Consider the following 27,650-nt stretch of genomic DNA (forward strand, 5'->3'; position numbering starts at 1 on the left):
GAAAGCTTAATAATTTCATCTGATTGTTTTTTTTCCAAGATTTAAAAATGGCACGTATTGCTAGAATCTTTACTTCGGTCCATGACCAATTTCTGAGAACTTACCAGAGTGATAAATTTGTTTGTCCACATCTCATCGAAGAATTCGCTTGCTTTCCTATCCCCTGCTTTCCGACCTGTTTCACTGTTAAAAATTAAAAATATTACGAAGAACATATAGAAGTTAAAATTTTCTTGATATTGCTGAGCAAAATGGGCTCCATTAATTAAAGTTGAAGAAGAAAGAGAGTTTTTTTTTTTTTGTGAAAAAGAGTAAAAGATCACGATTTTTTTTTTGAGCAAGTCCCATCACTGACCCAATAAAAGGCCACTGACCTCACTTTATACATTCCGAATCGAAATCCAAATTAAAGATTCGAACTTTTCCGAGTTTACTCCACTAGAACCAATAATGCCCTCGATCTCTGAGCTCCCCATCGTTGCCGAGCTTGAGAACGACTCCACCGCCGGAAACCATAAGCTGAGGCGTCGGAGGCGTAAAAGGAAGAAGAAGAAGGTGACGGCAGAGCAAATTCTTGCGTCAAGGTACGTGCATGAGTGGGCATTCGGTCACTCCGAACCCTCCGATGACAGCGCCGGACGTGTCCTCTTTGAGCTCCACTCGCATTCGAAGTTTAGCGATGGGTTCTTATCGCCGACAGCGCTCGTGGAGAGAGCTCATAGGAATGGGGTGAGTTTTTGATCTTCTCCTAATGATCTTCGTAACCTGATTTTTTTTTTCCTGTTCTTGGTGATTTTTGTCTGGTTCTGCATGGTTTAACTGTTGGATTCCATGGTTGGCTCTTATCTATTTGATGTTTTGCCGCAGTGGCTGCCTAGAAAATGCGAAGAATTGGCCTTCTATGTTATAAAAAAATGACTTTTTTTTTCTTCTGTGAATAAGGATGTTTTTCGGCTTCATTTTGCTGTATGTTCCTATTTCGTTGGATTTTGTTGTTTGTTTTTTATTTGCTTTTGAAGCATTCCTAGTAGTTTTCGATTGTCTTTTGATCGGTGAAGTATGGAAAGGATCTTCTTTGCTGAAATTTAAAGTTGATTGTCAGCCATGGCCTTCTTCCTTGTCACTTCTATGAATGATGTCGTAATGATTATACCTTTTCCCCATTATAAAGCTCTGCATTTGCTTTTCTGTGGAAAGGAGTTGCTTGTTCGTTTCAGCTTCATTTTGCTGTAATTTTTCCCATTTAGTTGGGTTTCTGTCGTTTGTTTTGCTTTTTTTGAGGCCTTTCAACCTGGTTTTGCTATGAACTTGCAAAAATAGACTGTCTTCCTTTGTCTTTTGCCTGGACTGTATAAAAGTGACCTTCTTTACTGAAGTTTGTTCTCCTTTCAACTCGTGCTGTTCGGTATCCTATTTTAGGAGCATTTAAGCAAGAATTAGCTTAAATCCTGCCGAATAGAAGTTTGTTGGCTCTAAATCTTATTTTTTTACTAATTAAATTTATGTTTTGCCGCAGAATTCAAAGCATTTTTTTCTCCTTTTGCAAATCCTAAGCGCTGCATCAAATAGTCAAATAAATTATCAGAGTTTAGCCAGATTTAATCGTTGTCATGTCAAATAAATTTTTAGATTTTAATCATCGTAAGATTGACAAAATCTGAAGTTGCAGGTTTTACTAAATTCTATTTGAGTTTTATTCTATCTTTGGCCAAACAACAATGACTTTATAGTTACCTTTCTCTTTTGTGGCATTTTTATGTGAAGTTTGTAGATGAATGCTATATCGATTGAGCCGTGTTCCTGCAAGAAGTGAGCGATAGGCTTAAATCTCTATTGCTAGACTTTTTATTGCTATAATGGAAATTTCATAAAATATAATGAACATGTAAGAAGCAGCTGAAACGTTTGCTCCCCCATTTATGAGGAGAAAACTTGTTTTCTTCATTTTCATTGTTTCACAAAGTCTGAAACATTATTTTGCTCTAGTGGCGGAGAAAAATTCTTTTGAATTGTAATCATTCTGGCTTGGTGGAAGCTTTCCAGTTATCATCGTAATGTCTTTTCTGAAAATCTAAGATGAAACTTAGCCATTGTTCAAAATTTGCACAATACGTACTAAAAGTGCAATAAGTACTAAAAATATTTTGAGGTAAATGCCTTAACTGGATTAGGTGAGTCATATGCCTCACACTATCTACATGCTCCCGAAGACGATCTTAAGATTTATTTATTTTAAATAGTTATGCTAATTACCCTCACGGGCTCACCCCAAGATGCATTTACGCATTGGATCGAGAACTTGTTCACCTCGTATGTTTCTCACAACCAGCCTATATGGCGGGGAGAGAGGGCATTTGCATCATAGAAGTTGTCTCCAGAGATTGCTAGACAAGCACACAGACCTATCAGCATGAATATTCGGGGGTTTGTTTATGAGAATGCCATTCCATTCAATGTGGCAACTTTCCCTCCTTACTACACCATGATCCATTCCACAAGTGCTTATGGTATAGGCTTGAAACTCCTATGTATGTATGACTTATAAACTTAGTTGAGCAAGATTGAAAAAACCATTGAGGAAAATAAAATGACTTCAAATTAGATTAGAGTGAAATGGTTGGTCTGATATCAAGAATGAAAACCTGATTAATATTTTGATAAATAATTCTTATGGAATTATTTTTTTGAAATCAATAGAAGCATAATATTAAGTTAAGTGTTGCAGAGATGATAATGCTTAGGTGGATGAGTGGCTTTACTCTTTGAGATAAGATACAAAATGAGCCTATACGTGAAAAGGTTAGTGTAGCTCTAGTGAAAGATAAGATTAGAGAGAGTCACCTTAGATAGTTTGGTCACATATAATGACGGCCTTCCGATGACTTGGTTAGGAAAGTAGATGCATTAGATTTTACTTATGTTAAGAAATGTATTATGTTAAGAAATGTATAGGAAGACCTAAAAAGACTTGGTTAGAAAATATTAGAAATGACCTTTTTATTAGATTTAAATGAGAATTTGACTATTTATAGGACAATGAAAAAAAAAGGTTTCATGTAGCCGAACCCACATAGTGGGATAAAGGCTTGATGTTGCTGTTGTTGTTGTATAGAAGCATATGATCGGGTGCAGGGTACGTTTTTTGATTGCTTAATAGGGTGATACAAAAGATTGGAGAGTATTCAGTTGTACATGTTATGACAAATAATGCTAGTGTTTATAGGGTAGTTGAGGCCAAATTGATGGAGGAGAGAGAACCTACGTTGTACATCTTATGTCGCACGCTATGTAGATCTCATTCCAGAAAAATTAAGTGACTTACCACAACACAAGAATGCCGTAAGCAAAACTAGGAAGATAAGTAGTTCATATAAAATCATTATTTGGTTTTAATTTTGATGAGGAAGTTTTCTAAAAAATAATTCCTACCGCTGCAATTAGATTTGTTACACTTGGGAGCATGTTGGAAGCTATGTAACCATTGGAGGCTATATTTACTTCCACTCTATGGCTCAATTGTGCTTGGGCTAAGAAAGCTAAGGGAAAGAAGCTAGAAAAATTGTTCTGAATGAGAGATTTTGATTAGTATCATATGTAATAATGACAATAAGATTGTTGGTCCAAGTTTTGAGGACAATTGATGCAGAGAAAAAGGTAGCTGTGAGTTTTATTTATAATGCAATGGATGAAGCTGACAAGTTAAAATATCATAAGTTAGGAGAAGATGAGACAAGTTGTAAGAAAAATTGGGATATCATTGATGAGAAGTGAGAATTTCAGCTTAATTTGGAGGTTTTAGAACTTCTTCTTAATCCTCAATTCCAACATGCTAAAAGGATAAGTTAATAAATCTTGAGATTAAATTGGGACTGTATCATTAAATAGATAGGTTGATTGCTTACTCAACTGAAAGGAAAAATGCTAATATGCAACTTGTACTATTTAGGAATAAGAATTTTTTTTAGACTACAACAAGTTAAAGATATAATTAAAAAATTTTCATCTATTAATTTTTTTTAATGTAATGAATGAAATAAAAAATGTACCCTCCAAATTCTAGATTAATAAGTTCTAACTATACTTATTTCTTCTGACTTTTGTTGAGTAGTGAATCTAATTTAGTGATGGTACTCTTGAGCAGCAGTGTTTTGCTGTTAAGGTAATTAATGCTCATCATCTAGATGTGAGCATGTTAGACCGGTCCACTGGGCCGGTCTAGCGGTCCAGGCGGGACCGGCTTACGAGCGAATAGCGAAGTTTTACGCCTGCTGCGGATGCCGCGCGTTGCCGATGCCCACAGGGAGCTGATTTTGGAAGGATTTTGGAAGGAATTTTAGGAGGGAAATTGAATGTAGGGATTGTTTAGGGATTTCCTTTTGATTTGTATGCATTAAATAGTTGGTTTTGCTAGGGTTAGGGCATCTTGAATTTGGCTGAAATTTGAGATCTCTTAGATTTAGGTTTTCTTTGGGCTCTAGCATTGTCTAGAGATTTGGGAGAGATCAATCCTCCTCTCGAATAGAGGATCAATTGTATCTTGCTATTTTCCGTGTTCCTTTCATTAAAAAATACAAATTATCTACTGTTTTTGTGATGTTGTGCTGACTTTTGTGAAGAATTCTCGTTGTTTTCCGAATATTGATAGGAAATACTTGAGATCTACAAGTGTTTCCTATCAAATTGGTATTATAGCAAGTATTGGGACCAATGGAGGCTGTTTTCGGCAAATTCCAACAGTAGTTTTTTGTCCGGAAAAGGAGGAAGTTGCTGTTTTTTACTCCAAAATCCAGATTTTGTGAATCTACAAACTCCATATTGTAATGGCGGCCAAGAAAGTTGATGCTTTGGAGGAGAGACTCGAAGGAGAGATGAATCACATCAAAGAAACCATGGAGGAAAGAATTTCTTTCATAGAGGGGCAAGCAATCGATCTCAGGGATATGATGAAAAGAATGTTGGAGCTTCAAGCACAAACGGCGGCGTCCGAAGCGAAGGTCCCAGAAGCGAAGAACACCAATTCTGAAATCCGTAAGGAGGAAGAAGAGGTGGAAATCGTGGAAGGGGAAAGAAGAAGACCCTATGTGGAGCCTTTCCATAGGGAGGAAAGAGGAGATCGACATAGGGAAAGGCATTGGTATGAAGGGATGGAGCAAAGGAGTGTTGATTGGGAACGCCGGGAGGGACATTATGGTCGCCGAGGTGCTAATTTTGAAGGAAGAAGAGGGGAATTCGAAGAGGATTTGGGCTATGACAGGGCAAGGGAAATCCGAGAGACGTGGGGTGGGCCGAGCACTTGGGAGAGGGGAAGCTATGGAGGAATAAGGGGAAATGGTGGAGATCAGAAGTTGAGGAAGTTGAAGACGCCTATCTTCAATGGGGAGGATGCGTATGGGTGGATCTATAAGGTGGAGAGGTACTTTGCTGTTAATGGGCTAACGAAGGAAGAGAAGCTGACAGCAGTAGACCTATGTTTGGAGGGGAAGGCACTGCCATGGTACTAGTGGAGAGACCAGAGGAGACCTATCAGGGACTGGAGGGAATTCAAGGACTGTATAATAGAATGTTTCTAAACCGATCGGGGAGGAGATTTCTATGAGCAATTTTTTGCTCTGGCACAGGAGGGATCAATAGCAGACTACCGGGAGCAGTTTGAGCACCTTACCAGTAGAGGAGCGATTATCATATACAATATTGGAGGGGAACTTCATGAATGGGTTGAAGTCAGAGATCCGAGCAGCAGTGAAGGTTTTGATGCCTCGTGACTTGGGGGAGGCCATGAAGTTGGCTCAACTGGTGGGAAATTAGAAGAATTTAGAGAAGGGAGCCAAGAGCAACAACTTAGGAGGCTCTTATAGGAGGACGACCACTCTTCTAGCACCCAAGAGAATTGCATCAGACAACATTAATGAGACCACCAGGGAGAAGCCAGTAGGAGGGAGTGGGGAAAATTTTAAGAGGTTGTCAAAGAAGGAGATGCAGGATAGGAGGGCAAAGGGGTTGTGTTTCAGGTGCGAGGAGAAGTATACGCCAGTACATCGGTGTAATGACCGAACTTTTCAGGTTCTCACCGTCTGTGTTGACGAGGAAACTGAGGAGAGGTGAGGGGGAGTTAGAGGAAGGGATAGAGGAGAAGTTGCATTTGGATATGGCCGAGGTTTCTCTGAATTCAGTAGTAGGATTCACTTCGAATCATACGATGAAGGTGAAGGGAGAAATAGCAGGCATGGAGGTGGTTTTTTTTGATTGACAGTGTGGCTACCCATAATTTCATTTTCACTAAGGTCGTTAACCAACTGGGAGTGAAATTGGTGGACACCGGTTGTTATGGGGTGATGATGGGTACAAGGAAGGTGGAGAAAGGCCAGGGGATCTGTAGAGGAGTGGTGTTGACCATCCAGGGGATTCAGGTAAGGGAGGATTTTCTCCCACTAGAGTTAGGAAGTACTGATGTCATTCTGGGAATGAAATGGTTGCAAACCTTGGGGAAAACCAAGGACAATTGGGGAGCGCTCATGATGGAATTAATGGTGGATGGGAGAAATGTGGTCATAAGGGTAGATGCAGGACTATTCGAAGCCATCGTATCACTTAAGACCATGGTTATGAGCCTACAAGAGGTGGGGGAAGCTTATCGGGTGGGACTACACAAGCTAGTTGTGATCAGGATGAAGGAGGGAGGGGATGTTTCTCTTTCAGGGCAACCTCTACATCAGCAATTTGATAAGGATTTTCAGCCACCTCAAGGATGGCCACCTCCACCGGAATACGAGCATATCTCTATCTTGAGGACAAGGTGGATCTTTGGGAGTGGAGTATTGTTAGACCGGTCCACGCGGGACCAGCTTACGGGGGAACAACGAAGTTTTCTGCCTGCTGCGGATGCCTCGCGTAGCCGATGCTCATAGGAGCCGATTTTGGAAGGATTTTGGAAGGAATTTTAGGAGGGAAATTGAATGTAGGGATTGTTTAGGGATTTCCTTTTGATTTGTATGCATTAAATAGTTGGTTTTGCTAGGGTTAGGGCATCTTGAATTTGGCTGAAATTTGAGATATCTTAGATTTAGGTTTTCTTTGGGCTCTAGCGGCGTCTAGAGATTTGGGAGAGATCGATCCTCCTCTCGAATTGAGGATCAAGTGTATCTTTTCTATTATGTTTCATCTATTAGTAAAAATACAAGTCTTTTCTCCACGGTTTTCTCTCCGATTTGCTATTTTTTCACTGTTTTGTGGCTGATTTCTGCTGTGGACAGCCGTTTTACATTGGACCTACTTGGTTTTGGTGAGAAACACTTGGAAATCCAAGTGTTTCCTATCAAAATACTTGAGATCTACAAGTGTTTCCTATAAGAGCACAATTAGAGCACTTGTACCCTATTGAAGATGAGATAGGGGAGAAAAATATTCGCTATGATGATGACTTGAATGAAGTCTTCTTGAGTGATGAGAGTACGGAGTACTTTTGATTATTTGTCATATTATTAATTTGATCATTGGAAGTTCAGTGTTGGATAGTAGTAATGAAAAAGAGAAACTTATTGTGCTAAATTTAGTTAATTTCTTACTTATGATTTGATATATTATGTTAGTTTTATTTAATTTTGATATCTTATATTATTTTGACCTGTTGTTGTTTGCATTACACTCATAGTTTGTGTATTTTGTTCCTTCATATATACTTACTATATTAGAATGCTAATATATAATTTTATAATTGATTATGATGCCAATATATTATTTCTTACCTTCATTTTAACTTTGCGCAATTTTTTTTATTGTTAGAAGCCTCAAATCACTCAAAGGCTTACGCTATCTCATGGACGATAAACACCTAAATGCCGAATTGCGAGATTTTAAATCTTGATCTTAGCTTGTTAAATTTGTATGAGTTTGAAACAGAGTAATTGTTTCAAATAATAGCAAAAATGTTTGGAATAATTCTGGTTATAGTTTTTATTACTGTTGAAGGTTGATGCATACATTCAAAATTACAAATGACACTTTTATCATTTGAAAGTAGCCTAAAGTCTAATTACAGATAAGTGATGAGGTCAGTTATACGTAAGTGCGAGGGAAAAGTACTTATAGAAAAGCTTGACATAAAGCTAGTTACTTAAAGATTCAAACCTACGACCACAGTCCTGAAAACCAGGGAGTGTATTTTTGAGCTAGATATCGTTAGTTACAACATGATAGTTTCTAAACCTTATTTCCATATTAATAGGGCTACATACTTCTATGTTATTTGGTGATTTGCTAATAAGAGAATCCGAATGTATAACCATTTGTAATAAACAGGTGAAAGTACTTGCTTTGACAGACCATGACACCATGGCTGGCATACCAGGGGCTATAGAAGCTGCTCAGAAGTTCAACATGAGGATAATTCCTGGTGTTGAAATAAGTGCATTGTATTCTCCAGGGTAATTCTTCTTTAATCCTTGAAGCGTACGTGTTTTCAAGATCCCTTTCCATGAACATACTATACAGATACCTTTCTAATTCTTTGTTTGGTATTACTTTCTTAAGTAATGTGTTGTGCTGCCGAGTAAACTAATGATTGATCAAATCATGTAAATGTAGTTATGGTATGAGTTGATTGAATGACCTCTATAGATATTAATATGAATTACATACAATTACAATACATTATCTTAATTAGCATATAAGTAATGAATACTTATTTGTTTATTTATTAAATGGAAAAATCTAAATTCTAGCTTCGTTTGGGACAACTTTCTTGTTGTTTCTAGAATAACTTTTTAGTATAAAAATTTCTTGAATCAGAAAATTTTGTACTAAGAAGCCGTTTTCAAAAGTAATAAAGAAGCTGTCCCAAACAAAGCCTCATTAAAGTGTACTTTCATAGGAAATCACCTAAAATATCATTATTGCAACTAAAAATGCTTTTCAGCTTTCATATTGTTTAACATTGTCTTAGTGTTTGGAATTGATTTGTTATTCATGGAAATTGAAGCAAACAATAGAAAATTATGACAGGGGAGTCTCAAGATTTCGTGCTTTTTGAACACTATAGCTTTTCCCAACAGAAACCATTTTAAAGAACATATTTCTTGCTTTAACACTTAATTTAGTAGTGCAATTTGTTCATTTGTCATATTACCAATTGAAGGAATGAACCAGGAGGAGAGGAACCTCTCCATATTCTTGCTTACTATGGTAGCTGTGGACCTTCTTCTATGTGTGAGGAGCTTGATGACTTGTTGGCCAATATTCGAGATGGCCGTTACACTCGAGCACAAGAGATGCTAGTGAAGTTAGGCAAACTTAAAATGCCTCTTAAATGGGAAGATGTTGTGAACATAGCAGGAAAAGGGGTGGCACCGGGAAGGGTTCATGTTGCAAGGGCAATGGTCGAAGCTGGCTATGTTGAGAACTTGAAGCAAGCATTTAGCAAATATTTGTATGATGGTGGACCGGCTTATGCTAAGTAAGCAGACTATTTTAAGATAGAAACTGGTTACCTGATACTAAGAAGTTATGTTATGGGAATTTACACTTTAAAATGAAAATTCATCTCACTTGTGCAGGGGAACTGAACCATTGGCGAACTATGTTGTTCAATTGATTTGCCGTTCTGGAGGTATAGCAACTTTGGCTCATCCTTGGGCATTGAAAAGTCCAGTTTCTGTTATTGAAAGCTTGAAAGCTGCTGGCCTCCATGCTGTCGAGGTATACAGAAGCGATGGGAAGTTGGCTGGTATTCTCTCTCTCTCTCTCTCTCTCTCTCCTCTCTATTGCGTTTGCCTAATTCCAAACTCCAGCAATAGTTCAAGTCTTGCATTGCCTGTAAGATTCTTGCGTTGGCAATGCCCTTCATGGTCTTCAGTTTCAATTTAAATTGATCTAAAGCCCTACTGCATTTAAAACTTCGGAGAAGTCTTTGGCTTTATTTGAGACGACATTCTTATTGATTCTTAAAGCAACTTTTTAGTAAAAATTTAATTTTTTTTCTACTAGAAAGCTGCTGTAAGAAGCAGAAAGAAAGCCGTCCCAAATGAAACCTTTAAAGTTTTGCAAAAATTTCTATCACCTAGGTTTTGGTAAATTTCATGAGTTATAATTTCTAGTACAAAATTAATTTTTTTCTATTGGAAAGTTACTTTAAGAAGCAAAAAGATGCCGTCCCAAACGAAACCTTTAAAGTTTTGCAAAAAATTCTTTTACCTAGGCTCTGGTAAATTTCACGAGTTATAATTTAAGCCAAGTATATGATTCTTTTTGGTTTCATACATTAAATATGCGTTTAAACTATTTATAATTAAAAAAAAAACTGTAATCAAAATGAAACTAAATGTAGAAAACAACAAAATTATAAAAACTATCAAACCCAAACTTTTCATGAGACCGAAATCTAAAATCTGTTCTAGCATCCCATAATGAAGTGGCTATTTTGTTTACAGGTTTCAGTAATTTAGCTGATACATATGACCTTCTAAAGCTTGGAGGATCAGATTACCATGGAAGAAAAGCTGATGATGAATCTGACTTGGGGAGCGTCTATCTTCCAGTTCTTGATGTTTTCAAGTTTTTGAAGCTTGCAAGCCCCATCTGGTGTGGATCTACAAGAAACATCTTGAGAAGCTTTGTTGAAGAGCCTTCTGCTGCAAATATGAAGAAAAAATTCAGTTTTTATAAACCAGATAAGTCAGATTGCTGTGCTGCCAAATGCTGTGGAAAAGATTGCTTTGATCTGCGCTCATCTTCTTGGTTATCTGATGAGGAAAGGCAAAATGCTGAGCTTGAAAATATAAGGCTTAAACTATCTGATACTGTTATTAGTAAGGTTGGGCTCCATTTGCGATTAGATGGTAGATAGCTTATCCTTATTTTAAGTAAGCCTGTAATGTTTTTGGCATCAGTTGACTACAGCCATTTTAAGTGTTTGTACTCTGACCACAATCTACAAATATTTGAGCTAGCATAAAAAAAATATGAAGAAATAGAAATATGAAAAAAAAAGAGTAAATTCCTTGTTGACTTCATGTTTTAAACAAATATTTCTGGTACAATTCTAAGGCACATAGCTGCAACTTGAGAAATTATTACTTGTGGAGTCTCAACGTAGCTTTATATTCAGACTTCAATTAGATGAAGATATGTTGTTCTCATGTGACCAACCGATTCGACGCTCTTGTACACATATTGTGTATAAGTTATACACAGTGTGTTTATAATGATAATTTATACATATTTTAGGTCGGGCCGTTGGGTCAATGCCAGAAAAAAAATTCATGGAAGTTTGGACGTACTGATGTGTATGGACTCCGCACGTAATAATTTCTTAGAAAGCAATTTGAGAGCCAATGTTGAATCATCACCATCATAAATCTCACTTCAATAATTTGAGATTAATTTTAAGCTTTTTTATTTTCATTCATTTCTATTACATATTATATGTTCATTCTTTATATATCATTTAGAATAAATATTTAATGTTATCTTATATCTATTTTATGTTAGATATGAACTTTATCTATTCATATAATAGCTGATTTTTAAAGTAATAAATTCATTTGTATTAACTTAATTATTAAAATGTTATTCAAATATTGTGGATATGCTTTTATATTTATTACTGATTATAAATTGATTTTTTAATATTAATTGCGATATAAAATTGTTCTGAGATTAATTTTCAGAAGTAATGGACAAGACGATAAGAAGGTGATTTTGATTTCTTGCCAAAATCTGTGAAAGAAATGACCAAAAAGTTGTATTAAAATCTTCTTCCAAATAAAATTTTTATAAAAACAGGAAATTGTGCTGCTATATAGTAAAAACCTAACAAATTCCCCTAACAAAATAAGAAACAATAGGATATAGATTTGACAAAAAAAAAAAAAAAAAAAAAAAAAAAAAAAAAAAAAAGCCGATGACTCAGTTCAGTTTTGAAAATTCATGGAAAACCAAAAATTTTTAGGGTTTTGGATTCGGAGCTCTTCATCCTTTTTAGGTGTTTAGGGTTCAGTATGAAAGACAAGCTTGTTTTTGTGGATATTATGTAACGGTAAACATTTAGAGCTATCTGTATACATAGAAATTGTTCAATGTGTAGAAATTGTTCAATGTGTGAACTTGTATACCGTAGAACTTCAAGAAGAAAAAAGCATCATAATTTTTTTTAAGCTGTAGACAGAAGTGTCTTGCTCAATTATGTTCGAATATTAATTTGCTTGGAAAAGATCTATAAATTTAATGGAGTTTAAGAAAGCGAACAATAATTCCAAGATTGAACAATGTGCACAACTTGTGCACATATTGTGTATAACCTTGTACACGGTCTCTCCTTTAGTTTTTCACACGTTCTACACAACCTTGTACATGTATCATGTACATACTTGTACACACACTGTGTACATGCTTGTACACAATGTGCATACGAGTTTGTAAACATGCGGTGTAAAATTGTCAGGATTGGCTTGAAAAATGTCAAAATTTAGGGCGGAACTGGCGTATGCCTTATTTTATTTAAACATTAAGAAATAATCTTAATTTTATACACATTTATTTATTTTATTCATACTATATTTTGTACAGGTTTTGTTCAAGCATTGTATTAATTCCCTTTTACAAATTGTACAATAAACTACAATTTTTACAAGGCACTTTGTGGATTCTCTTGTACACACACTATGTACAAATTCGTAGAAATTGATAGAAAGATTATACACATGATGTGTACACCTTGTACACAATGTGTGCACAAGGCACTTTGTGGATTCCCTTATACACACACAATGTACAAGTTCGTAGAATTTGATAGAAAATTATACACATACTGTGTGCACCTTGTACACAGTGTGTATAAGGAACTTCGTGATTTTCTTTATACACACTATGTAAACGTTTGTAGAAATTGATATAAAGATTGTACACACACACTGTACACACATTAAACTAAGCATTGTATATGAACTTACTTTTCAGATTTTTTTTTTCCAATGGCCCTTCAACCTTGCATTAGAGATCCCTTTAGGCCTACACTTTGGGTGGAGTTTTAAATTTGTAACCCCATACTTTGTATTGCTTAAGAACTTATGGTTCTTTCTCTTGCCATCAAGAATCAAGTCGATATTTTTAGCCATGTCCTTTGTTGAAGATATCATGTATTGCTTCGCCTCTTCGTTCCATTATGCTCATACGATAATTTGATATGAGAAACTATTAATATGATTTTTTGAATATTATGTCACTATCTGCTTCACATGTCTTCCATGTACATGTGAACATGCAACCAACATATATATCTTTTTAAACTCTTGTTGACCATTGCAGAGTATAGGTACCTCTCATGGATATTCACAATATCTAGCTGCCTCAAAACTCTCATGCAATGAGAATATAATAAATCCATAGTCTCAAACTTCCCACACACTAGCGGAACCACCTCTTGCTTAGGGCCCCCCCTCAAAAAAATTTTTTTTTTTTTGTAAGAGTAAAAAAAAAAAAAAATTTATAGGAGTGTTAAAAATTTTTTTTGCCCTCCCTAAAAAACTCTTTTTGCCCCCCCTAAAAATCTCTTTTGTCCTAACTTGCTCTAAAATATCTATATATTTCTTCACATTTAATTTTAATATTCTCTTTCATGTTTTTCATGACAGTTTAATTACACATTTTTTTCATTATTTTTCTTGCTTAATTTTTTTTAAAGAACTTTTTGTAATATATAAATATAAAATATTATTTTTTTAATATTTAATTATTTTTATGTTGTATTTGCCCCCCCCTCAAAATTGAAGCTGGTTCCGCCCCTGTTCCCACATGTGCATTGAATTCTACCATCTTTTGTATTGAAATGAACAATCCAAGGGATCGACTGATACTTATTCTCCATACTCCTAATGAAAAACTTTGAAGAATCACTTGAGACATACTCTATACTCATTGCATTCACACCATGTAAAAATTCTTACTCAAAAAATAAATAAAGCTTTCTAGAGTAAAATCGAACAACTTGCTTTAATATTGGGTTATTTTTTTATAACATGCTCTATTGCGGACTGGCTACATTTATAATATTGATCACGCTCATTCTGACGCCATGCGATTATCATCTTTTCAAGGCCCAAAAAATAATATGTTATTAAACTTATTGGCTTCGAAATATCATGAAACACATTATTAGTAGACTCACTACGCTATGTGGATAGAATGTCAATGTTAAAATAATCATTATTGAATGATGTTGACCACTTATTTCATATTCTATAAATCTGCTCCAACCAACCATTTCTATGAAAGCCCCCTTATGCGATCATTTCAGTCTATATTTTCTCAAACTCGTTAGAATCACACTTGCTTAAACACTTACAAGAGAGTCCTTTGACTTTATCGTTGCTATTGAAGCACCAAACTCTAGATGGAGCCTTTTTAGAGATGTGTCATTGACATAGTCTATGATGTGTATGAGGTAATGCAACTTCTATGAACCTAGCCATTACATGTCTTGATCAGTAAATATTGCTATTGGATATTTATCATCCATTATTTGTATAAATATTCTAAACTACCAAGTAAATGATTCAAGTATTTCCTCTAACAAAAAAGCCACCCTAAGCAAAATATTCTACCAATGACTTTTAACTCTGACAAATGATTCATAAATCAAATTATATTTATTAAGCCTATAATTAGTATAAAAAATTATCACATCTCTAAAACAATCATAATCTATCATACTCATCCCACCAACCTAAAAGGAATTCAATAACCTATCAAATTCATCAATTTGGACATCCCATGTGAACAAAGGGTCATCAACTTGTCGATCTTTAAATAGTTGAATTAAAGAATTAATATCTCCATATTCAATCCTTGCTCTTTTATATTTTTTAATGTAGTTGTCTGCATCTCTTTTTGAGAATCTGACATTCTCCATACCTTTAACTTCATCAAGATAGGAAAATGCATTAACTATTATATTTCTAACCTATGTCAATGTTTTATGAACTGATACTATCTCATCACTCATGTTCCAACATGATCTTAGCAGATGTTGGTCTTTTGGCCTAGCCAAATCATGATTATGGCTTTCTATAATTTTTTTCATCTTCTAATTTCCATCTCCATCCATTATGTATCTGATTTTTGAAATTTCATTTAGGATTTCAAATTAGGACCCTTCTTGAAACTATATTTTGAGCAGACAAAATTCTTGCATCTTATCTTCATAGAATTAGGATAGTAACTATGATATCCTTGTCAATACTAAAATCAATATTATGTGCATACCTACAATAAGCCTTATATGCCTCATTCTCAACATTATATACGCCTATGTATAATGCAAAAAATATTAAGAGGAAATCAACACAACTTATTTATACAGGTTGAAAATAATAAATAATAAAGAATGACCCTGTACCCACAATGTGTATAAGGTGAAAAGCCCTTGTACGCACACTATGTACAACCTTGTACACAACGTGTGTATAACTTGTACATGGTATCTATATAATCATCCAATCAGTGTGTACAAACTTCTTTACAAGATGATCCACAAAAGGCAAGGAAATCCCCTTGTACAAACCCTGTGTACATGGTGTAAACAATTTTTGTACCCCTTCTAGGAATATCACTGTTTGTAGAGTATTTATTTTTGAACTCATTACATGTATAAGGAGCATACTATATTTCAAAAAAATTAAAAAAAAAACACCTATACACAAACTTCAAAGGAGTTTTAAATTTACCTATAAGTTAAAATCTACAGGTCATCCAACCACATTCACTTCCATTTCAACCAACCTTGCACTCTGCTATATCCCGTAAACTCTCCATGGTTGGCTTCAGTCTTCTTATCTTTAAGTTCTCTGCCTCCACATTATCCCTTGAGTATGTCCTCTCATCAGAGAATTGAACATCCTCCAAATCAGTCACTAACGTCATCGTCTATTGCTCATTCATTGCATGATCATCATTTTTCTTTCTTAGCAAGCATGAAATGTTTTATTCCATTAAAACCCTAAAATTTGGGGACGAAGTGCGGGATTTGTAAAAAATGCGCACAAATTGAATTAGCTGAGTCGGGTCATCGAGTCACACGTTAATAAAAAAATCCACGTTGCTGCATAAAAAAATAAAATGAAAAAAACATTTTCAAGACATGATTGAAGTCTGGACGAGAAGCTACGTCCGGACTCCACACCTAATAATTTCTCCCTCCGAAGGGTTTTCTTCTATAGAAATCCTCGAATGAGAACCGAAAGAAGGGGATGAGTAAAAAAAGGGAGAAATCAAACAAGAGAAGAAAGACACTAAAATATATTAGGTAAAGGCTTAAGCTTTTGTTTAAATGGACCAAAGATTGCGATGGCTTCTACAACTAGCCTATCTAATCAAACATTGGGATACAATAGAGCTACTAGATTGGAGATCCGATCCAAATCAATATCCACGGCCCATTTGTCAGAGTTAAAAAAAAACTATATAGTTCGCAAATCTTTGTAATTTATTAAATTAATATAAAAAATGATGAAATTAAAACCATAAAAATTCTTATTGATACGTCATCAAAAAATTAGATTGATCGGGCACGAATCTCGATGCAAAAACAAGTTGGAAACTTTTGAAATTAAAATTGGGGCCATTGAGCTCCAATTTCAGCAAACTTATAGTCGAATTGAGCGTATCGGAAATACAAACCCAACGACACCAAATTAGACTCAATCCAAGCATAAATGAGTCCAAATCACGAACCTGAAGCACTGTTGGAAGGTTCGAACCACAATTTGGATTACCAAACAATTTCCAAACATGATGTGCTTATAGTTGAATCAAGCGGCTCGACGAGATTAATCCAACAAACCCAAGATCACTGAATTCCGACATCATTAAGGCATACAAATGTCCATCATTCGGTCCATGATCAAGGGATTCAACATCGGCCGTCAATCCAACCACTCCACATTTACCCTTGATCTCTCACCTATTTATGGGCCATGACACTCCAGAAATCTATAAATAGACCCCTCATTTCTCTTGAGAGGGGGCTCCGAGCAAGAAGAGAAGATAAGGAAGAGAAGGAAGAAGCTCCTCCTCGACCATAGCCTGAGTTCCGCTAGACCACCACCTAATGTCATTCCTCTGCCGGACCACCACCTGATGACCACCTTTGCTGTACCACCACTTGAGGCCCTCGCCTTCGCCGGACCACCATTTGAGGCCCTCGCCTTCATCGAACCACCACCTAAGGCTCAGACTTCTGCCGGGCCACCACCTGAGGCCTAGACTTCTGTATGACCACCACTTGAGGCTCAGACTTCTGCCGGACTACCACCTGAGGCCCAAACTTCTACCGCACCACCATATGAGACCCGGACTTATGCCGGACCACCACCTGAGGTCTCGACTTCTGCCATACCACCACCTAAGGCCCGGACTTCTATCAGGCCACCACCTAAGGCCCGGACTTCTGCCGGACCACCACCTGAGGCCCGGACTTCTGCCAGACCACCACCTAAGGCTTGAACTTTTGTTAGGCCACCACCTAAGGCCCGGACTTTTGTCGGACCACCACATGAGGCCCGAACTTCTGCCGGACCACCACCTGAGGCCCGAAATTCTGCCACACCACCACCTAAGGCTCAGACTTCTGCCGGACCACCACCCGAGGCCCGGACTTCTGCCAGACCACCACCTGAGGCCTGAACTACTATAAAGCCACCACTTGATGCCCAGAGTTCTCCCGAAATACTGCCCTTCTACCACAGTCTTTCAGACCCCCTGTCTCATACCAACTATGGTCCTTCCGACGTCCATCACTAGATAACGGTCTTTCCCGACCCTGGTCACCTTCCTACTACGATCTTTCTGACCTCTATCTTATTAATTATGGTCCTGCCGACCAAGCAAACATATTTATGTTTATTATTGTAACTCCCACTATGTAATGCGCTCTATATGATGTACAATTGTGACATCAAGCCAAGGCCTTCTCTCTAAGAAGGGCCTCATTTGTAATTGAATGCAAATATTAGTGGATTCATTCAAACTGGGCCAGGCCCCGTGGTTTTCCCTCCTTTTCAGGGGTTTCCACTTAAAAACTCTGGTGTCTCTTATGAATGCTACATTCTCTCTCTTATCTGATTGTGTGCTGGATCTTTGTACAACACTAAGACGCTAAACTTTATATTTCTTTACCGCCACAAATATTCCAGGACTCAACACTTATATAGGTCATAGACAATTATAGCTTCCCATTCTTATTTTTTTATCATTAGTCTTCTTATTTTTTTTATCAAATATCGTAAATTTTATAATTAGTTAGTTATAACTTTTATTTAGGACCTCATTTGTGATGGCTTTCTTAATGCTTTAAAAAGCAGTTATTTAGTAAAAAAAATTTAAAATTTTGTACTAAAAAACTACTTTAAGTAGTAAAAAAGTTGTCCCAAATTAAGTCTTAGGCTTCATTTGGGACGGCTTTTTTCTTGCTTTCTAAAGCAACTTTTCAGTATAATTTTTTTTTTTGAATTTGAAAATTTTGTACTAAAAAACTGTTTTAAAAAACAGCACGAAAGCTGTCCAAAATGAAGCCTTATCCTAAACAGATTAATGGTCCAGGTTCTGATCGTTCAGGTTGCTAGCGAGTTAAGTTCATATTGATATTTTTGACCCGTTTATTAAACTATTTGGGTTGACTGAATTCAGGTTGGAGCTGAACCCGATCCATCAACCCATTTTGGCATCTCTAAGTTTGAGTCCTACTCTGTGTTGCATCTGTCACGACCCGACCCGACGGGGACGGATCAACTATTCTCAGGCCGATATTTTCTACAGTGCCGATCGGCCTGGACGATGTCCAAATCGGCCTGGACGATGTGTACAGAAAATCACCTGGAGCAAAACTGGGCAAATTCTGGAGCAAAATTACAACTGATCGTCCCAGGACGATCCAGATCGTCCTGGACGATCCTGGTGCAGATTTTTGATATTACAGCATCCACTATGAAAGCCTAGCCTTGTCAGCCTGAACTAAATGCTCTGCTTTCAAAACTAAGGGGGAAAAAAAAAAACTTTTTAGCTTCTAAAATATTTGAAGGTAAAAAACCATCTATTATATCTATTCATTTGATCAATGTATTACGAAAAAAATAGCTACAAATATTTATAGAACATACTCAAGACACATTTGAGCTATTAAATATAAAACCTGAGGGAAAATAATAAAAGCTCAGTAAGACCTGTGTTCTTTGTTAAAAGCATGTGATTTAAGAAAAGGAAACAAAGCTTTTTCTGATGTCAATGAAATCATTTCATGCTGAGATTTAGGAATGAGAGCAATAAATATTGTGTTTGGAATATTTTCATACTGAGAGAGTTAACATACTGATTAGTTTGGAATTTTGACTATCAATTAAGAGATTTTGAGTTCAAGTCTTACGTATGTGATGATGTGTGTGAGTTTACCTTAATTTATCTAAAAGTACATAAAAAAAGGGTCATATGTAGTGGTCATCTTGAACTGTAGTTTCTAGTAGTCACATGAGATCTAGCTTAAGGGAATGCACAAAGGTTTTATATTATAAAATCTTTATCTTTCCCATCAAGCTTGATAAGTTAAAAACTCAAAATTATATCAGTGATATTCTCCGTCCAGTTTATTTTTTTATTCTTCTGCACGCCATTGCTCTTGGCGCATGCTCCACCAAACTTTAAAAAAGCACCCATATATACAACTATCAAACTGAAGGTACCTCGATCACAAAAAAGATTTAACCATTCCAGTATCAAATTCCAGGAGCAGAACCTACCACTCTCATCAATTTTTATATTAAGGGATGGGAATCTCTATAAAAGTAAATAATGAGCTTAGCTTCATAGAAAACATTAACATTACCAATGCTGTCATGGAATTGGGAAGGAGCCTTATCTCCTCCAATTATGTTTTTTTCTGCAGGAGGTACCCAATTCTATCAGGGGAAAAATATTACGTGCAGCGTCCAGATTCGTTTGTAGGCGAATCCAGACGCGCCACGTCACCCGGGACCAGTGGTATTTGGGTGAAATGGCACATCCGGATTTGCCTCCGTACGGTCTGGACACCGCACGTAATATTCTCTCCAATTCTGGAGCACACCACACCACCATGTGCAAAGAAGAAACAAAGAATACTGATGCAATCATAATCTTTTTTTGCTTATTTAAAAGCAGCATTGGCCAATCAAACCTCTATAGATCTCCAATCCAGCCACTCCAAACCTCCTTGAGGCAACAGGTGTAGCCCTGAGACCAAGGCAGAGGCATGGATTTTACCTGGCTAATCGTGCTCCAATTACATAAAATATGCCTGCTTATCACAGTTAATCTTTTTACTACTTTCAATCTAGATTCTTAGAAGTAACATGTGAAGAGACTCTAGGCCTGAGTGGCGACATGTAATGAATCATGAAAGCATGGGATATGAACACCGTAAAGATTCGATTAAAATCATATCTTAATACAAATTCATGTGTTTCATATGTGCAAAGCATCATCAGATCCTAGGCTAGCCCTCTAGCTTTCTCTTAACAGCAAAACTGGGTTTGAGAGACTCGAGATATTATTACGTGCGGTGTCCGGATCGTCCGGAGGCGAATCCGGACGAGCCACGCCACCCGGATGCATTGGGCCCTGATGATGTGGCACGTCCAGATTCGCCTCCGGACGAATCCAGACGCCGCACATAATAATTTTCCAAGAGACTCACAGTTTTCCTTTATCTAACAATGTGATTGAAATGCTTAATGATTGGTAGGTGAGTGAAGGGCTTGGACAGTTGAGGCTTCTTCCATCAATGATATGAGTCATCCAATGGCTTTGTTCATGGAAGCTTGGCACCAATGATGGTATAATAGACCTGAATTTCTAACTTTAAGGCGTGGGCTCTCAAGTGCTACTAATGGAATCCAACTCCTCACTCAAACAGCTAGTGGAGGTCTCCATCTCTCACTCGCTTTCATGTCCTTACTAGGAAGGGCGTCACCAACTTCTCTATAATAAGAGAAAATGACCTAAGAAAAATGGTGAAAGACACCACTCTTACTCCTTTCTATATGGGATTGGCTGAGACAGAAGGAGGCCAATGGCGTAGCAGTTAAATTATTAAATGGAGTTAACAATGTTGCTATTTAAGTAGACTTGTAAAGAAAGAAGATGGAGACTGGACTTCCTGGTTCCTTCTGTCAACAATAATAACTCTTGTGTGGTTCAAGTACTTTTAATCAGAATATGGGATGGGATTCTAGAAGTTCTAGCAACATTTATCCCATAAATGACTAGTGGGATTTTGAACACCTTTAATGCATTTATGATTTCCTAAGTCTTTTAGGATGATCATAAAAATGCACACCCCTGCCTTGAATGCACTTTAATTGGTGACAGCTAAATGCAGCGTAGCTGTTGGGCAAAAGCTGATTTTCAGGTGTGCATTTCATTAATGTAGTATGTTGTGTTTGGGTTAAAGGAAATCGAGGTAAACAAAATGAAGCTTAGGCAATTAATTTTTGGCTGATGTGAAAGGTCAGAGAGAGCCGTCTTAGATGGTTTGGTTGCATTAAACGGAGGCCTTCCGATGACCCGGTTAGGAAAGTTAAGGTATTAGATTTGGTTTATGTTAAGAAATGTAGAGGTAGACTTAAAAAGTCTTGGTTCGAAAATATTAGAAATGATCTTTCTTTATTAGATTTGAATGAGAATTTGACTTTTAACAGGACACAATGACGAAAAAAGATTGATGTAGCCGACCCCACATAGAGGGACAAAGGCTTGATGTTGTTGTTGTTGTTGAATTCCTACCATTCTGCAAAACAATCATCAACCAAAATAACTCTGCTTTGTTTTCAAGAAGCATGAAAATGGATGGATATGAAGTAAAATCATCATGAAAGAATAAATATATACTTAACTTTTGTTCAAGGGGCTGGCTGTTTGGTTTGCTGCAAAATGACTGTAAACAAATTGCAGGAAATCTTATGTTGTGTATTTGGTATGCTGCAAAAGTGTTACATTAATGCCTAGCTTTTAATTTCTTTCCTTCTTAAACTGGTAAAGTGGTTGAAACTAACCAAAAAGTCCCTTCGAAACATGTTCCAAAGAAGTAAACGACTTGAGTGCTGAATTTGCGTTGGCACTAACAATCATAAGTGAACAGTAGTGTTATTTTCATTAGAATGCCAGCTTATTCTATAATCATGCCATTTTAATGATAATATGGTGTCTTGTCAATAAACTAATCCTTTGTAAGTTAGCTACAATCAACTTTATGTGAGTTAATTTAGTCAATAAAGTATTGCCATCAAAATATCAACTCAAAATCTCAAAGCACTAACATAAGAGCCAAAACAACTTTAGTGCTAATATATAGTCTTGTCATTAAATTTACTTATAATTTGTAAATTAGTCATAATCAACTTTTTGAGAGTTAATTTGTTCAATTAAGTATTCTAATCAAATATCAACTTAAAATCTCGATCATAAGAGTAATCAGAGTATAAGTCGTGCATGATATGCATGCTAATTTCGGAATTCTAGGGTTGCAGAAGGCCAGGTTAGTGGATTAGCTTCTGAAAGCTTTTTTTTTTTCTTTGTTCTTTTAGGGAAAATGCTTCTAGTGCTAGTGATTCTTGGTGAAGCTGCACAGGGGAACAATCATGCTCTTCACAAGGGAAATTGCCCTCTAAATGTTTGGACTAAGGTGCCTGAAAGCAACTTTCAGATTTTTCCAGAAAGAATGATCTGATAGGATGAACTTGAACCTAAAAGACAACCTGAAAATGGTATGCAGCCTCCACGATTGATGAGACCCAGGATCATTGCTAGACATGTATTTCTTGGGATTAAAATATGCTTCAAGAAATTTCAAAATAATCTGTTCGATATTTCACAAAAAGTCAACTTGTTTTGGCACTGATGCAATGATTTGAATGTATCTAACTAAAATAATCAATTCTTTCCCAAAAGATTATCTGCTTCTGCTAATCAAATTGTGAGTTGCACTATAGCTGCTACGATAATGGTGCTTATCATAAACTATTGCCTTAGAATAAGGAAGAAAATACTGTTTATTTCATGCTTAACAGTCGATACGTTATCTTGTATCACTCTCCAAATCAGGAGAGATTATTCTGTGCGGACACCGGACACAACTTATAGTCCAGAGGCCAATCAGGTGCAGCCACGTCATCCAGTACTGAGCTCAGTACCAAGCTCGATACCGAGCAATACTGAGCCGCAGTACCGAGTAGGGGTGCATGGCGCATTTTTATTGGGTTCTGGACGGCGTTTGGAGTCCGCACAGAATAATTCATCCCAAATCAGCAATCTACCTTTTGTGCAGGGGAAAAAGCCAGCTCACCACAATCAAGACCAATGGTTCTGCTTCTTTTATCAATTATCAGTAAACATAGGTGCTGCTGCTGTGGTCAAACGTTGCTTAAAAGACAAAGAAGTACAGCTCATGTAAGACTGGGCATTTGCATGGCTTTTGAAAGGGCAAACAATTAAATATAATAGGATTCACGTCCTCCGTTCTACCTGCACATAAACAAAATAAATGCAGCGTGGTTCTGAGTAAACTATTTTAGATTAGCACTTTTTTAACTATACTTGTGGTAGAAGTCATCCTTAATTATTTTCTAAACACCACAACTTTCATATACAACCCTTGTAATTGCTCTAATGGCCAATCAATCTACGAACATTCAAGTTCACAATAGTGAACCCAAGATTTAAACGAAGGAGACAAAAGGGGTTAGGCCAAATTTAGGATAGGGATATCTGTCATTTTATGCATAATTGCATGATGATTGATGGACAAAACTTTCATTAATATGTATAAAGAGAAGATAACATATCCAAAATATACGGGAATGTAAGCCACCCCCATCCACTCTTCACCACTGCTTCAGGATGAACAAGTTCGATATAGAGAACAAAAAGAACAATTGCTATTACTTACTTTTTTCCTTGTACATGGAAATAATTACAAATACTTAGCTGCTTGTGAAAGGGTCAAGAAAGCTAGTTTACAATGCTTTGAAGCCCAACTAAGATCCAAAAGGGGAGGGGGGAGCAAGGAAGGAAAGAAAGACGAACAAAAGGCACTCAATTTTTCCTTCCTAGAGGAAATACATGCATTTTCTATCCCAACAATCCCACCCTTTGCATTAATGGGTGGTGCGGGGCACATATTTTATCCAATCTACACCATTGTACAAGACTTCAAGGTAAGTCTCTTCCACTCCACTAGCCGTTGCAAGAAGTCCATAACCTTAGAAATAATTTCAGAGAATAAAAAAAATCAGCAACTTGACATTTTCAAGACAAACAAAGAAGGTTACACAAGAGTAACCATCACGTGACCCTTGAATAACTGGACCAATATCAAAAATATCCAAAAGCACTAAAAAGTTCAAAAAACAGAGAGACTTGGTGTTAGTTAAACATACCTCAGATGGCTCTTGAAGAGAATAAGAGGCGCTTGTTTCCTTGGGAATTTTAGAAACCAGTATACCAAAGCCTTGTCCTCTGTTTCTCAACACCTAATAGTGATGGAAATAAATAAATAAATAAATAAAGGGCAAAATAGTAAAATCATACTACAAAACATCCGCATGATAAAACTGTATATATATATATATATATATATATATATAATTTATCATGTGGCTGAAAAATAAATACAAATTAGCAGAAAATTCAAGTTCATGCCATTCCTACTGAAAATAAAATTTCCACCTCAAATCATCATTACATATGATATCACCAGAAAACACTCAGGATAATGGATGCTATAGAAATACTTCTTTAATGTAATGACATTAGCTCTTAAAACCCAAATGTGTGGAAGCAATGTATGTACCCAAAGACAAGAAGTTTGAGCAAACTCTGATATTTTGATAACAAATAACAACCTTGCATACCTTGAAAGCATCTTCATCTGTTAGATCATCACCAATATAAACGGGCAACACATCCTTGCAGTCAGCGAATCCTGCTCAGAAAACATTATGACACAACCTTACAAAGTTTTTGATAAACTGTGGGTGAGCTAGTTTAATAGATGAAGTTTTTCGATTCGAATCGCATCTAAATCAAATTTATGCTTGTTTGACACTCACCATTAAAAAAAAAAAAAAAAATCGAAAAACTGGGACAAAAAGAAACAAAACTATGAAAACGACTTGATGTAATATGTCTAAAACCTGTCCTACAACTTACCAAGAGACTTTAACAGGAACTCCATGGCCCTCCCTTTGTCCCATTTAATAATGGGGCGAATCTCTAGCACCTGAAGGCGAAGAAGTCCAAGAACTTGTCACACTCATGCTTTAAAAGCAAGCAACAAAACAAATTATCCACGGTAAACTTTAGCAAGTGGCTTAAAGCACCAAAATTTCTACCTTTCTTCCTGGAGTTAGCCGTAGCTTTGGGTACTCTTTCAACACCGATTTAACTCGATCGGCTAAAGCTCTCCATCTCTAGGAAGAGAGAAAGAACTCATCTTGTTAAAAAAAAAAGTAAAAAAAAAAAAAAAACGAAAAGCTTAGAACTATAATATGATTCAGTACCTTTTCATCCACACATCTAAAGTGGACCGACACACAGAACTTGTTGTTCTCCACCTTGGCCCCAGGAGTAGATTTGGTCGCTTCCAGCAAGGTTCTATAAACCTTTATAAGATAATCACACAGATGCCTTTCAATACACAGTCACATATTCCATGAAATATTGCTGTCAGCAATAAGGTAAAAACTTCAATAAGCCATAAATCACACCTTATCTATCATCGGGAGGAACTTACTAGCTGGTTGAAACAGAACGGCTTTGCCCTGAGCACGAAAAAAAAAAAAAAAAAAAAAAAACATAAATATAAATCCTAACAAAAATCCTATTTCGAAGCACAAATGGATAGTTATCAGTGTATTTTCTTAATTTTATTTTCAAATTTTAATTTTTATGGAGGAGGAAAAATCTTAAAAGCACTAACATTAGGTTTCTTCAAACTGGGTCCCTTAGCTGGAACTTTGATGTCCATGCCATGGCTACCAGCATAGTACAGCTCTGCCAATCTCACAAAACTGTAGACCTGCCCACAAGCAATCAAGAGTTCTCTTTCTCAAAACGGCAAAAGAAAATGAGCATAAAGAAATACAAAGAGAACCACTGAGAAAAGAAAATGTACCTTGTTCCGGCAACGGCCACTCACAATTGCCGTTGGGAAATATCGCGCCACATCTCTAACCGCATCTCTCATCTGGAATCAATAACAACATATAATAATGCCAGAGATGTTAAAACTCATAAGAAGCAGATATGAAAGCAGGTCACAAACCGCGTCGGACATAAAGGCACGGTCGGGGTCATCAACGATGGGTGAGAGCGTGCCGTCATAGTCGAGAAACATCACAACCTGCTTCCCAATCAACGCTTTTGTGATCTCATCGAACATGCTCAGCGCCGACGGGTGGCTCAACTGCGTTCATTACCATAAACCCATTAAGCAGCAAAGAAAATCAAAACCCATATCACAAACAGAAAAAAAAAAAAAAATTCCCTTAATCGCTCACCATCCATGTCGAATGCTCGTGCGGACCTGTGATTGAGGCGGAGACACCAAGAGTCGCCGCCGACTTGTGCTTCGGCGAAGAGGCTTCCATTGTTTCAATCCATACATTGATCCTACCACTTCCACCATTCTCAGCAAGATCCAGCTGAGGCAGGCACTTCCGTCTGATGCCGAATCCGCCTCTGACGCCGCCGGCGGAAGCACCACCGCCATGCGGCGGCAGATAAGGGAACATCGGCGCCGGATTAGCCACCGCCGCCACCGCAATCTCCATCGATTCCGGTACCAACACATTCTGATTCGTCATCTCCGATCGAAAGCAAGGGCTTTAGAGGCTTTAGAGTGAGATAGGTAGAGAGAGCTAAAGAGCTTAGAAGGGTTTGTTAATGCCTTTCCAGTTCTTGTCCCGGTGCAACTGAGAAGTGGGGAGAGCTGTATTCTTATAGTTGGTTGCGCACGAGAATCCACGTTAGCGGGTCCCACCCGTAGCCCGAAATCCGGTGGGGCCATCCGCGAGGGATAGGGGCCCACACGCCGTCTTCTCCGTCGGGTAGCCCGGAGAGCGTGCCAGCTGGATCTCTCGCACGTGCCAACCATTGTCTCCCTCGTGTGGCTCATACGTGTTCTTAGTTGGGGCCCCCACGCGTCCGTGCTACCCGATTTCTCTTCTACATATAAAATATGCTCCCCGTTTGCTTCGTATTCGGAATGCTGCTGGCCTGCTGGGTATTATTCAGTCTTCGTTTGGGACGGTTTTTTAATTGCTTTTTAAAATAGAGTTTTAATATAAAAATAAAAAATGTTGTACTTAAACTCCATTTTAAAAAGCAATAAAAAAATCGTCCCAAACAAAACCTCAGTCAATTAAAAAAAAAAAAAAACAGCTCAAGCTTAGCTTAATAAAAGGCTGGCGAGTCTCATTTAGTGAGCTAACGAGTTAAATTTAGATAAGCTATAATAAGTATTAATTCATTCAAAAGATATTGATATCAAAAGTATAAGCTTAAGTATAATATTATTAAAAATATCTAAAAAGTTTTTATTTATATTTCTTATTTTAATTATTTTTTATTATTTCTTT

At 36.9% G+C, this 27,650-nt stretch overlaps 2 protein-coding genes across 2 annotated transcripts; one reads left to right on the forward strand and one right to left on the reverse strand.

Moving 5' to 3' along the window:
• Positions 1 to 322: 322 nt before the first annotated feature.
• On the forward strand, positions 323 to 10,999 carry LOC110105833 (5'-3' exoribonuclease). The gene is made up of 5 exons (XM_020835485.2): positions 323 to 729; positions 8,296 to 8,420; positions 9,131 to 9,448; positions 9,549 to 9,718; positions 10,422 to 10,999. Exons 1-5 carry the CDS (start codon positions 451 to 453, stop codon positions 10,835 to 10,837), a joined length of 1,308 nt encoding a protein of 435 aa, XP_020691144.1. The 5' UTR covers positions 323 to 450; the 3' UTR covers positions 10,838 to 10,999.
• A 12,927-nt stretch (positions 11,000 to 23,926) lies between these two features.
• Positions 23,927 to 26,972, reverse strand: LOC110105846 (probable trehalose-phosphate phosphatase 6). Its single transcript, XM_020835506.2, has 11 exons — positions 26,571 to 26,972; positions 26,336 to 26,476; positions 26,186 to 26,257; positions 25,991 to 26,089; positions 25,779 to 25,832; positions 25,572 to 25,673; positions 25,404 to 25,481; positions 25,222 to 25,291; positions 24,924 to 24,994; positions 24,450 to 24,542; positions 23,927 to 24,271 (listed from the first exon to the last, which is right to left on the reverse strand). The coding sequence occupies exons 1-11, from the start codon at positions 26,874 to 26,876 to the stop codon at positions 24,203 to 24,205; spliced, it is 1,155 nt and encodes a 384-aa protein (XP_020691165.1). The 5' UTR covers positions 26,877 to 26,972; the 3' UTR covers positions 23,927 to 24,202.
• Positions 26,973 to 27,650: the final 678 nt, after the last annotated feature.

The sequence above is a fragment of the Dendrobium catenatum genome, unplaced genomic scaffold, assembly GCF_001605985.2.
Source record: "Dendrobium catenatum unplaced genomic scaffold, ASM160598v2 fragScaff_scaffold_1016, whole genome shotgun sequence".
NCBI classification, from domain to species: Eukaryota; Viridiplantae; Streptophyta; class Magnoliopsida; order Asparagales; family Orchidaceae; genus Dendrobium; species Dendrobium catenatum.

Coding starts and splice junctions, on each gene's coding strand:
- LOC110105833 (XM_020835485.2), top strand. CDS start 451: ATGCCCTCGATCTCTGAGCTCCCCATCGTTGCCGAGCTTGAGAACGAC. Junction 9,449..9,548: donor GGTGGACCGGCTTATGCTAA/GTAAGCAGACTA, acceptor TCACTTGTGCAG/GGGAACTGAACCATTGGCGA. Junction 9,719..10,421: donor AAGCGATGGGAAGTTGGCTG/GTATTCTCTCTC, acceptor TTTTGTTTACAG/GTTTCAGTAATTTAGCTGAT.
- LOC110105846 (XM_020835506.2), bottom strand. CDS start 26,876: ATGACGAATCAGAATGTGTTGGTACCGGAATCGATGGAGATTGCGGTG. Junction 25,482..25,571: donor TTAGATGTGTGGATGAAAAG/GTACTGAATCAT, acceptor CTCTCTTCCTAG/AGATGGAGAGCTTTAGCCGA. Junction 24,272..24,449: donor CTCTTCAAGAGCCATCTGAG/GTATGTTTAACT, acceptor ATTATTTCTAAG/GTTATGGACTTCTTGCAACG.